The sequence below is a fragment of the Asparagus officinalis genome, chromosome 7, assembly GCF_001876935.1.
Source record: "Asparagus officinalis chromosome 7, Aspof.V1, whole genome shotgun sequence".
Lineage (NCBI taxonomy): Eukaryota > Viridiplantae > Streptophyta > Magnoliopsida > Asparagales > Asparagaceae > Asparagus > Asparagus officinalis.
This window is the reverse complement of record NC_033800.1, coordinates 149,299,179-149,310,288: the sequence shown is the minus strand read 5'-3', so window position 1 is coordinate 149,310,288 and position 11,110 is coordinate 149,299,179. Positions and strand designations below refer to the sequence as shown.

Below are 11,110 nucleotides of genomic sequence, written 5' to 3'. Positions count from 1 at the left end.
GACTATAAAACCTGTAACTGTATTTTAGGATAGTAATCATTAGGTTTTGATTGTAACTTGTTGATCTATACTAGACAGTAAAAATATTTTTTTTATTATATGGAACTGAAGTGGATTAGATTAAACTTGTTTAGTTTTTTTTATCAGATCATGTCTCTATAGTGATATTAACTGCTCAATATGGTTTGTACAACGACAAAATTGGTTTCTTTCAGGACGGTGACAGTTGAAGAGTTGGCTACTAGACTTCAGGTTGTGTTAATTTGCAAGAACATTACTAATTTATAGTTTCAAGACTGCTTGATCTGGACAATGTATGGTTTTTGTGCTATGTCGGTTAATGTAGGTAGGATTGGGTAGATTATAAGAATGGAAAATTGATGACAGTGAAGCTTCAACAAGAGGTCTGAGGTTGTAATTGATTGCTACAGTGCACTACAAGTTGGTGGGTTAGCAATTCAATCAACTGAATGAGGTACTGTTAATGTGGCTCAGGTTCACATCAAAAGGACTAAAGATGGAGTGCAAACTGCAAAGGTTTCCTCGGGCCGGAAGGAGATTGGCCCTTGAGTGCAAAGGCATAAGGGAGCTTCCACCCCAAGCACACGCAATGGAGCTGTAGACAGTCAAGTGAAATCCAATCCAAGGTGGTCATACAAATTGACAGACGATTTGGGAGAAGACATCACAGGAGAGATTTAAGTCGGAGACAAGACTGATATTTATGTGCAGAAATAGGAAATTTAATGGGTTGGGTTTGGCTGATTTGCAGTGACGTGACAAAGCCATTAGAACTTGCTCATAAGTCCTTCTTACTTGGTGAATCTAGAGAACGATTTGGACTAATCAAAATAAGGAACTTTCTAATTCTGGTTGATGTTGTCAAATTGCTTCTTTATTGAACTACCAGAAATAGTTATTACAGAATTGAACACTGTTACTACTTTGCTCTCTACATATACCTTGCTGAGCTTCATCTATATACTTTTATGGTTTATATAAGAAGATTGTCTTTTCTAGCTCTCAATATGCTATGATATCATAGTTCATTCTCTGAACTAGGGGAGGTTTCTATAAGTTTTTAATGCATGTCCTTCGCACTTTCTTATATTGAACCTAGGGTGCAACCGATAATATATAGATTAAATATGGAATCTATCATATGAATGTCTTTAAGTTTATTAATCACTAATATGGATAAAAATATGAATATAGTTCAACAAGGAAAATTTTATTTGTCAAAATTGGATATAGGCATGGATTGGATCGGAGGAATTATAATGCAAATATATATTGGATAGGAGAAAAACATATAAGGTGGAAAAATATATAGACCATGTGATACAATAGCATATCTAGATTAAAAAAGTTCAAATCAGAGCGCACCTATATGTTCGAAACACCCATGGATCATGAGACTTGACTTCCAATTCACTAATTTAAGGCCAGCATAATCTCAACAATCTAATTCATATAGATATCTGAATATATATAAATATCTATATTTTATCAAAATAAAATAATGATATCCATCTATGTATCCTCGTCCATATGAATATTTAATATTTGTTTCTTCATCCATTTAGTTATGGATGTGGATATATCCACCAATAACCCTATCTGTTTTAACTCCTACACAATGAAGTTTACCATAAACACCAGCAAAGATGTTGATTAATCTTGAACAGTAGTTTGCGTTGGCACAAGTCAATTGAGTCTCCTGGTGTGTGATTTTGGGCTCTCTGTTTGTTTATTTTTTCTTTCTCGGACCAAGACAGTAAGGGCCATGCATGGGGAATTAAAAATTTAAAATGAAAGCAAATCCTCTAAGATGGAAGAGGGAGCTCAAATAAAATATTCCTTAGCCTTTAATTTTCTTATTTTTTGATCATTTGCGAAGCTGACAAGAGCTACTATCTTTCTCCCTTTATTTGCTTATGTTACCTTTGGGACCATGTTCAAAAATGGCGAGAAGCTAATGAGTCCGGAAGTTTACTTAAATCCAAAGATCTCAATAGTCCCTTCAATGGTGGTGAAGGGCACTTCAATCTGCAAAATAGCTCGTGTAGTTCTCAATATCCAATTTTGATATTGATAACTTTCATTTGTCAATAACCAAAAAGCTTCAAATGCCTCACAGGACCCATGTGTAAAATAAGATGACGAAGCTTGTTTGGGGTCAATGAACTTCAGGACATCAGGGTTAAGGTAAACGTACAAGGTTATAAAGAGAGAAACTTAGATGGTAAAAAGATGTTCGTATAGGAGGCTACTAGGCTCATGATCTTAGCGCTTTCTTGAATCTTGTCCTCTCTTTTCTCCCTCATTATTCAAGACTCTTCCTCATCATTCTCTTCCCCCGTTCGTCAATTTCATTTGAACTTCTTTTTATACAACAGGCTGAAAATATGATCAGAGGTCTTAGTTAATTGTGGTAGTAGGGTTCATGGACTGAGAGGTATAAGTAATAAAATTTTATTTTTAGTTACTATTATAGTATTATTACTATTTGTTAATATTATTGTTTAGGGGGATGATAATCTTGGAGTAGAGTTTATGGGAGTTTCTATAATCATCCCCAATTTAGTTATTTGACTATTTGTATTTATTATCGTGTATCATGTATTTTTATCGTCAAGGAAATATGCAGCGCTTCATGAGGTTCATCCTCATTCCTTTTACACAAATCACAGCATGCATGCTTTGCCTATTATCTGTTTTATCACTGTTGTTGACTGTAATTTATTTAGATGATCATGTTTCAGAACACTTGAACTTGTGCGTTTGTACTATAATATTTAATGATCTTGCTTTTTACTGTTAGCAGACAGATAGTGAAGCTAAGCGTCTCAAGAAGATGAAATCTAGAGATGAAAATAGTGAGTCCAAAATTGATGCAGAGGCAAGTTCGGGATTATGTAACAAGCCAGCAGATTCAAACACTCACCCCTCAGAAGCACCTAAGCAAGATTACATCCACGTGAGAGCAAGAAGGGGTCAAGCAACAGACAGCCATAGTCTTGCGGAGAGGGTAAGAACAGAAACAACATCTGTGTTATTTCACTTATCATTTGTGGAAATTATGCAGGGTTGTCAATTATAGTTATATAGATGTACTGGCTCTTTGTACTATTCAGCATATGATTGTGGAGTTATAGCATAGAGATTACTTTCAGGTGAAAGGTACAGCTGAACCACTGAATTTAACCATCTCTTTGACTAATTTATTCGTGAACAGGCTAGGCGAGAAAAGATCAGTGAGCGGATGAAATTTCTTCAAGCTCTGGTTCCTGGATGTAATAAGGTGCTCTATTAAGTATGCTCATGTTTGATCTTCTTAAAAAAAAGGAAAGATAACTTTTGATTACTCTACATATTTGTATATTTCTTTGTTCTCAAATGCTATTTAATCCTGAAGAATGCACTTATCAAGATAGTGCTCATAAGCAGGTAATTGGAAAAGCGTCCGTTCTGGACGAGATTATAAATTACATCCAGGCACTGCAGCGTCAGGTTGAGGTGTGTGTCGTTGTAGTTCTTGATGAACTCCATGGTTCTCACTTGTTTTCAGTAACTGAACATCGTCGTTCTTAATGCCTTCTGTAGTTCCTATCAATGAAGCTTGAAGCTGTAAATTCCAGGATGAATCCATCGTCGTTCTTAATGCCTTCTGTAGTTCCTATCAATGAAGCTTGAAGCTGTAAATTCCAGGATGAATCCTGGAATTGAAGGGTTTCCTCCTAAAGAGGTTATCAATGAAGCTTGAAGCTGTAAATTCCAGGATGAATCCTGGAATTGAAGGGTTTCCTCCTAAAGAGGTAAGCCAAATGATCTGAATGCATGTCCCTGGGTGCTCAAGGAATTTCATTGCTCATTCCAGATATGCTTAACTTTCAGATCTATGTAACCTTGCTTCTTAATCTAGTCATGAAATTGCTCGAAGATCTTTCACAGTCAAAGGGTTTAATCCATACGCTTAATTTATGAAATTTTATTTTCCATTTTTTCGCGAATCACGATATAGGTTGTTATGGAATCAAGCTCTCTAGCTAGGAACACTGAGATTTGGATCACATATGATGTTGTGCGGGCCTGCTGAATTAACTTACTTCTGAAAGCATGCAAATATCATTGGATTTATATCTGTTCAGTCAGCTGACTAGTTTTGCTAGCATTTTATTTTTTTGAAAATTTCATCATTTCAGTTTGGACCACATGCATGTAGTACCGATTACTTTTATTAACATTTTATTCTCTCTCGTTTTTCTTTACATCAGTTTGTAGCACAGGCATACAATACTCCTAGTTTGGCCTTCACAGGCTCGCAGGCCCCGAGGGAATACGATCAAGGATCAGCCTCAGAATGGCTACATATGCAAGTTGGTGGTGCTTTTGAAAGAGTCGCATAAAAGGCGACCGATCCCCTCTACTCATTCATAATCAATAATGAGAGCTACCAAGCTGAATCTAGTTAAATTTGTAGGCTAATTTCTCTTCGTGTCGCCTCCTCCAAGACTGAAGATGATCTTAATGTGTTATTTTATCTCCGCCTCGGAGCTGTTCTGTCTATATAATCATGCATATATGTATAATTATGTAAAAAAGTTGGGCAGCCTTCTATTCTTATGGAGATCAATGCGCTCTTCAAGTCTTGTTTCGTTGCCTTTTTTTTCAATGTATTTCTTGGCAGTGTGAGGCGTGGAAAAGCTGGAAAATGTACTGATGTACTATTACTGAAGTAAAACTAAATAACGCATTATTGTTATAATATTACTATCATATTGATTTTTGAACTATAGATTGTATTGATGTTAAATTACCAGCGAGACTCATATCATGTTTTGCTTCTATGTATGCTTTTTCTAGAAAGACTACAAGATTTTTTTTTTCCGGAAAATGACTTAAGGACCCAAAATATGAGACCAAGGGAGGGGACATGTGAGGTGTTCCCTCCCTATTGCATAATAAGTTGGCCATGAGTTGGTATGCCCAACTCATTATGCAATAGGGAGCGGACACCTCACATGTCCTCTCCATTGGTCCTATATTTTGGGTACTCGTAGCAGCACTCATATATATATATGTGTGTGTGTGTTGAAAGAAGATAGTTACAAAATTAACAAAAAAAATCAAGGATCGAAGGAACCAAGAGTAGAGTTGCCCAGTGAGGAGCGGACCTTATCGTCACCCACCGAGTCAATTCTGCAAGGGTTACGTCTAAAATATACATGTAACTGTTTCCGCTGATAGAATAGAAAACACACTACAAAAGGAAGGCGAGAATATTAGAAATTCTCTCCAACCGCATCTCCTAATGCTACATTGGCCAAATCCTGGAGACCAAGGTCGATAGCCGCCTGGTGGAGCGTGGCAGCTATCCTGGAGGCCGCTGCACCGTTGCTGATGGTGAAAAGTAAGAGAAAGGTAGCGGTTGCCTTTTGATATGGATTCCAACCTGTCCATAACTCATCGGATCAAACTTCATTGTCTCGTATGAGCAAAAGGTGCAGCGTTTTAATTTTGAAAACGTTGCTTAAACCCTAAGAAAACCATTGTCACTAATATTTTCCTTTCTTTTTTAGAGGAAGAAAAAAAAAAGTAATAAAAAGAAGGAAGGCTAGCTACTCTTCTCTGCTTTCTTTTATTAAACGCTACTCCTCACCAACGGCGCTCCGAAAGCGCCTAAAAATTGATACAGGCTATGCTCATTTTATTTACCCATTAAATAAAGTTTGCCTCTGTCCTTTGTCATATCTACACAGTTGTCCTTTATGAGTAACGCCTCCTAATTTATTCTATGACGCTGTCTTATTTGGATAAAGATGAGAGCATTGCTTGTTTCATTGGATTGTAAAAGTAATCCTTACTCATTTTGTTAGAATTTAATATGAATTTTAAAGGCTAAATACTCATATTGGTATTTTAATTCCATCTCATTTATCAAGAAGATATTTTAATTAGGCAAACCTGTTTTAAGACATTTTAATTGATCCAACTTACCAACAAGGCCATTTTTCTCGTCGGCGACCAGCTTTCCGGCGAGAGCTCGTCACGTGCGTGGCACGTGATGACTTAAACTGTTTTGTGGCACGGATTTTCTGACGTGGCAGTGTTTAAAGGCAGGAATTAACCCTCTAAAAATCCTAATTCACCCAAAATAGGACAGATCCGTGCCACATCAGCAGCTAAAAAACAGTTTAAGTCATCGCATGCCACGCACGTGACGAGCTCTCGCCGGGAAACTGGTCGCCGACGAGAAAAATGGTCTTGTTGGTAAGTTGAATCAATTAAAATGACTTAAAATATGTTTGCCTAATTAAAATACCTTCTTGATAAATGTGGTGGAATTAAAATATTAATATAGGTATTTAGCCGAATTTTAAAAATAAAGTAATATCATATTCGAATTTATATGCTCATAATGACTTATACGAGATAATTTACATCAGTCTTAGCAGCCCAAAACGCGCCGAACGAAGCCTCAAATATTGAAGAGTTCAATAATCTTTGAAAAATAAAAAAAAACGCCGACAATGGCAGTTTCGCAATTTCAGCGGCTAAGAAAGGCGTTTTCACGAAACAAACTTTCCCAGCAATAAAAGCAGCAGCAGCTTCCGTTTCAAGACCGCTCTCCTGATTTTGACGAGTTTTGCAATTCCCCCCCTCCAAAATTCCCCAAAGCGCATTTATAAACCTCTCCGCTTCTTTCATCGGAGAGCTCGTCACGTGCGTGGCACGTGATGACTTAAACTGTTTTGTGGCACGGATTTTCTGACGTGGCAGTGTTTAAAGGCAGGAATTAACCCTCTAAAAATCCTAATTCACCCAAAATAGGACAGATCCGTGCCACATCAGCAGCTAAAAAACAGTTTAAGTCATCGCATGCCACGCACGTGACGAGCTCTCGCCGGGAAACTGGTCGCCGACGAGAAAAATGGTCTTGTTGGTAAGTTGAATCAATTAAAATGACTTAAAATATGTTTGCCTAATTAAAATACCTTCTTGATAAATGTGGTGGAATTAAAATATTAATATAGGTATTTAGCCGAATTTTAAAAATAAAGTAATATCATATTCGAATTTATATGCTCATAATGACTTATACGAGATAATTTACATCAGTCTTAGCAGCCCAAAACGCGCCGAACGAAGCCTCAAATATTGAAGAGTTCAATAATCTTTGAAAAATAAAAAAAAACGCCGACAATGGCAGTTTCGCAATTTCAGCGGCTAAGAAAGGCGTTTTCACGAAACAAACTTTCCCAGCAATAAAAGCAGCAGCAGCTTCCGTTTCAAGACCGCTCTCCTGATTTTGACGAGTTTTGCAATTCCCCCCCTCCAAAATTCCCCAAAGCGCATTTATAAACCTCTCCGCTTCTTTCATCGGTTTCATTTGCGCCTTTCCTTCTCCTTTCTTTCTTCCTCTTCTTCGAGATCTAGGGTTAGGGTTTTTTTGGGATGGGGCAGCAGAAGTTGATCTACAGCTTCGTGGCTCGAGGGACGGCGATCCTCGCGGAGTTCACCGAGTTCAGCGGGAACTTCACCGGCGTCGCGTCTCAGTGCCTCCAGAAGCTCCCCGCCACCAGCAACAAGTTCACCTACAACTGCGACGGCCACACCTTCAACTACCTCGTCGACGACGGGTTCAGTGAGTCCCTCGATCTATTTGCTTTAGATTTTGTTTGACCGGTTCTTGACCTGATCGATCTATCGACCGCTCTGATGTGATCTTGTGACTTTTTGTTTGGTGCATCGATTCTTAGTTGTTCGATTCGATTGCAGCGGTTTGCGTCAGGCCTAGGGTTTATGCGGGCAGATCCGAGAATTCTGTTGCTCTTTATGAAGATATACTCCCTAATTACTTCATAGAATTGTGACTGGGGTGCATTCTCCTCAAATTTTGTTTGATTGCTTTTATTGTGGAAAAATATTGGCCTGTTAGTCCGTTACTGCTTCTGACGGGTATGATCCTTGAGCTAATCTTGTAGCTTGTGCTGATTCATCAGCCAAAGGGTATGGAGATGTGAAAATTGCTTTTTTAAAAAATGAAGTGATATTTAGCACTTCCTGTCCATTTTTTAAATATCGGTTATCGGAAATATATCGGATGACCAAAATTCATATCGGATCCCGGTTATCGGAGGTATATTGGGGATAAGTAGTAAAAATCGAAGTATCATGTCAGGCGGTGAGCATTTTTAATATATTTTCTAAAATGTAATCTAAGCGCATTTAATGAAATATCGACGAGGGTCTTCGGAGAGAGGTTGTCGATAGAGGTCTTCTAGTGAGAAATTTGTAGGCGATTTGGGGGAGAGAACAGTGGAGGCAGAGAGAATTAAGCTTACACGATGAGCAGATGTAGAATAGAATAGCATAGCACGGTTTTTGTTTAGTGGATGCGGATCGGGTATGGGAAAAAGAGGGTTTTTTCCTCCAAACATGAACCGGTTCACTTCGAATGAAATTGTAGAAAATCGGGCGATTTTTAACCCAGAGAAATCGGAAGCTTTATCGGATTTGCACCGATATATTAGGACAAATGGGCCAAAAACGATATGCGATAATTTGTTGCAGGAATCGTATTGGCTATGGCCCAAATCCTAGGTATCAGTTAAAACACCGGGTAGGATTCTAGATAGCATTTCTTAATTATTTCTTCTAAGAATCATTTCTTAAGCTACTCTTTTGTGTTTAGAAAGCTGCAAACTCTCCCTTTTGATAGATATATCTGTAAGCTTCGAGAATTAATTACTACTGTTAAAATCATAAAACAAATAATTTGGGGATTGTGGAGGAGCTGAATGGTGGAATTTGCATGTGTATCTAGGGTGGTCGTAGGATTATAGGATGAGTAGCCGAACTAAGGCGTTGGTAGCTACTTCTTGTTATTTGTTTATTTAAAATACAGTGAGCATGGAGCAACTGGCTTTACCCGTCTTATTTAAAATATATAATATACTTCTATTAATGCTATGTTATTATTTTGAACTTAGTTATCTAGCATCCATTTAGCGTTTCAGCTGTGTAAATTGGATGTTCATAGCTTTTTAATTGCACGGGCAGTTCAAGGTTTTGTTTTGTCTGTAGGGTTTTGTATTTTTTACAGTGTCCTGGGAAATTTTCTTTGAAACCTTTTTGAAATAGAGTTTTGTCCTATACTAACCTCATATTGGAAATAGACATTATTGATGATGAGAATGGGAGCAATGACGATGACAATGATGATTTTAGCAATTTGCTTCTCTGGATCAAGTAAGTTGTGGTAAGAGCATGTAGCTAACTAACTATTCTGATACTTTAAATGACTTCTGCAGTTGTGCTCTGATAATGGCATCCAATGTATTATGTAGACAACCTTATGTAGGTAGAGCTATAAGTAGAAGTAATATTTTGTAAAGGAGGGAATGTATGAATGAAGAGACTCTAAGCTTCTGGTTATGTAGGAAGTGGTGCAATTTTTATTACCTACATCTTGAGAAGCTTACTGTTCTAGATATTGGTTTTTGATGGAAGTAAAGAGAATTGAGACAAGTCATTTGGGTATGTAATTGCTTTAGGAGATAGTTAGAGGCTTGCAAACTGTGGGCATCTTTTCATATTGAATTGATACAGGAGGATGAATAAATTTGCTACTAGTATTTTTCTCCCTTATTTGTTTTGAATAGTTAGGTTTTATGATCATACTCCCTTTTATTTCACGCAAGTGACAATGTTGGTTTGTTGCCTCCTGCAATGTTAAAGAACATGTTACCTTTGATCCTTTGTTGTAATTCATAAATAGACGACAATTCTTTCTGAACAAAAAAAGAAAGAAAGAAAGAAAAACTCACCCACCAATTCTCTTCTTACTACTCATTGAAATCTAATGGTTTGATGCACAATCCATGCTTTACTTTTTTTAAGAATGGAGTTTGTTGTTTAATCCTTTTTTGTTTTTTTGCAGCTTATTGTGTTGTTGCAGTTGAAGCTGCTGGCAGACAACTTCCAATTGCTTTCCTTGAGAGAGTTAAGGAAGATTTCATCAAAAGATATGGCGAACAGCCTCAACCGGGAGTTTGGGTAACTTTGGTTTCTTGCTCGTTAAGCCTTCTGAGACTCTGCTGATGTGCCTCACTTCTTAATTTTATTATTTCCGACTGTTCTGACTGTTTAAGAACAACACTTTAGGTCAAAATTGAAAGAACATATGCAGTATTGTGTGGACCACCCTGAGGAGATTAGCAAGCTTGCAAAGGTGAAGGCTCAGGTTACTGAAGTCAAAGGAGTGATGATGGAAAATATTGAGAAGGTAAAGACTTAAAAGCATCTCTCAAGATAACTCGTAAAAATTTACTCTTTTAAATATAAATTTTAACTTGTTTGCATGTTGCAATTGTAAATGCGGCATGGCATGTAGAAAATGTTGGATGCAAAACCTATTGGATATCAGCAATTTTTGATGTAGGGAACGTATCTTCAAATGTTGGACACAAACTTATGCTATACATTTGTTTTCCTGTTTTTCCTTCTGGGAATTGCAGCAAGAAATTGGTTGCAGAACATGTTGTGCAATTTTTTTTAATTTACTCTACAAAATGGAAGTCCAATTACCATGTTCAACTATCTTGATGCTAATCAAACATTGGAAATAGAAATTTATCCTGCAATATTTTCTGCTACAGTTGTATTTAAACTGGCAACCAAACGACTCCCAAGATTAATAAATATAGCTATTCTGAGTATTTGAGTGCTGCTAACTGTTGTCATTATTGCCTTTCCCAGGTTCTTGATCGCGGGGAGAAAATTGAGATCCTTGTTGACAAAACAGAGAACCTCCGCTCTCAGGTTTGGATACGCATATTTTCTTAGTTACTAAATTTAGCAGTATGGTAGCCTGGTGAGCTCAAATCTTCACTGCTTTCGTCTGCAGGCACAAGACTTCAGACAGCAGGGAACGACGATGAGGAGGAAGATGTGGTTCCAGAACATGAAGATAAAACTTATCGTGTTGGGCATCATCATCGCTCTAATCCTCATCATTATCTTATCGGTTTGCCATGGCTTCAAATGCACATAAGCTGCTGCTGCTGCTGCTCCTCCTCTCAAGATCGCGATATGTGATATACGT

The 11,110-nt window shown here is 37.5% G+C and overlaps 2 protein-coding genes and 1 long non-coding RNA gene across 4 annotated transcripts; all 3 read left to right on the top strand.

Annotated features, from left to right (window-relative positions):
* On the top strand, positions 166-4,779 carry LOC109849054 (transcription factor BPE-like). Of its 2 annotated transcripts, none has more exons than XM_020418826.1 (6): positions 166-252; positions 2,828-3,031; positions 3,239-3,304; positions 3,451-3,519; positions 3,677-3,748; positions 4,278-4,779. In XM_020418826.1, the coding sequence occupies exons 1-6, from the start codon at positions 181-183 to the stop codon at positions 4,407-4,409; spliced, it is 615 nt and encodes a 204-aa protein (XP_020274415.1). In that variant the 5' UTR covers positions 166-180; the 3' UTR covers positions 4,410-4,779. The 2 variants fall into 2 exon arrangements, with proteins under 2 accessions (XP_020274415.1, XP_020274416.1); XM_020418827.1 differs by lacking the exon at positions 4,278-4,779 and adding an exon at positions 3,819-4,144.
* Positions 263-1,077, top strand: LOC109849055. Its single transcript, XR_002248977.1, has 2 exons — positions 263-411; positions 496-1,077. It is a non-coding gene; the product is annotated as an uncharacterized LOC109849055 (long non-coding RNA).
* LOC109849958 (putative vesicle-associated membrane protein 726) lies at positions 7,307-11,104 on the top strand. The gene is given in 6 exon segments (XM_020419854.1): positions 7,307-7,648; positions 9,947-10,037; positions 10,039-10,062; positions 10,171-10,291; positions 10,765-10,827; positions 10,913-11,104. Coding segments are annotated over 6 exon segments (636 nt in total). The 5' UTR covers positions 7,307-7,458; the 3' UTR covers positions 11,060-11,104.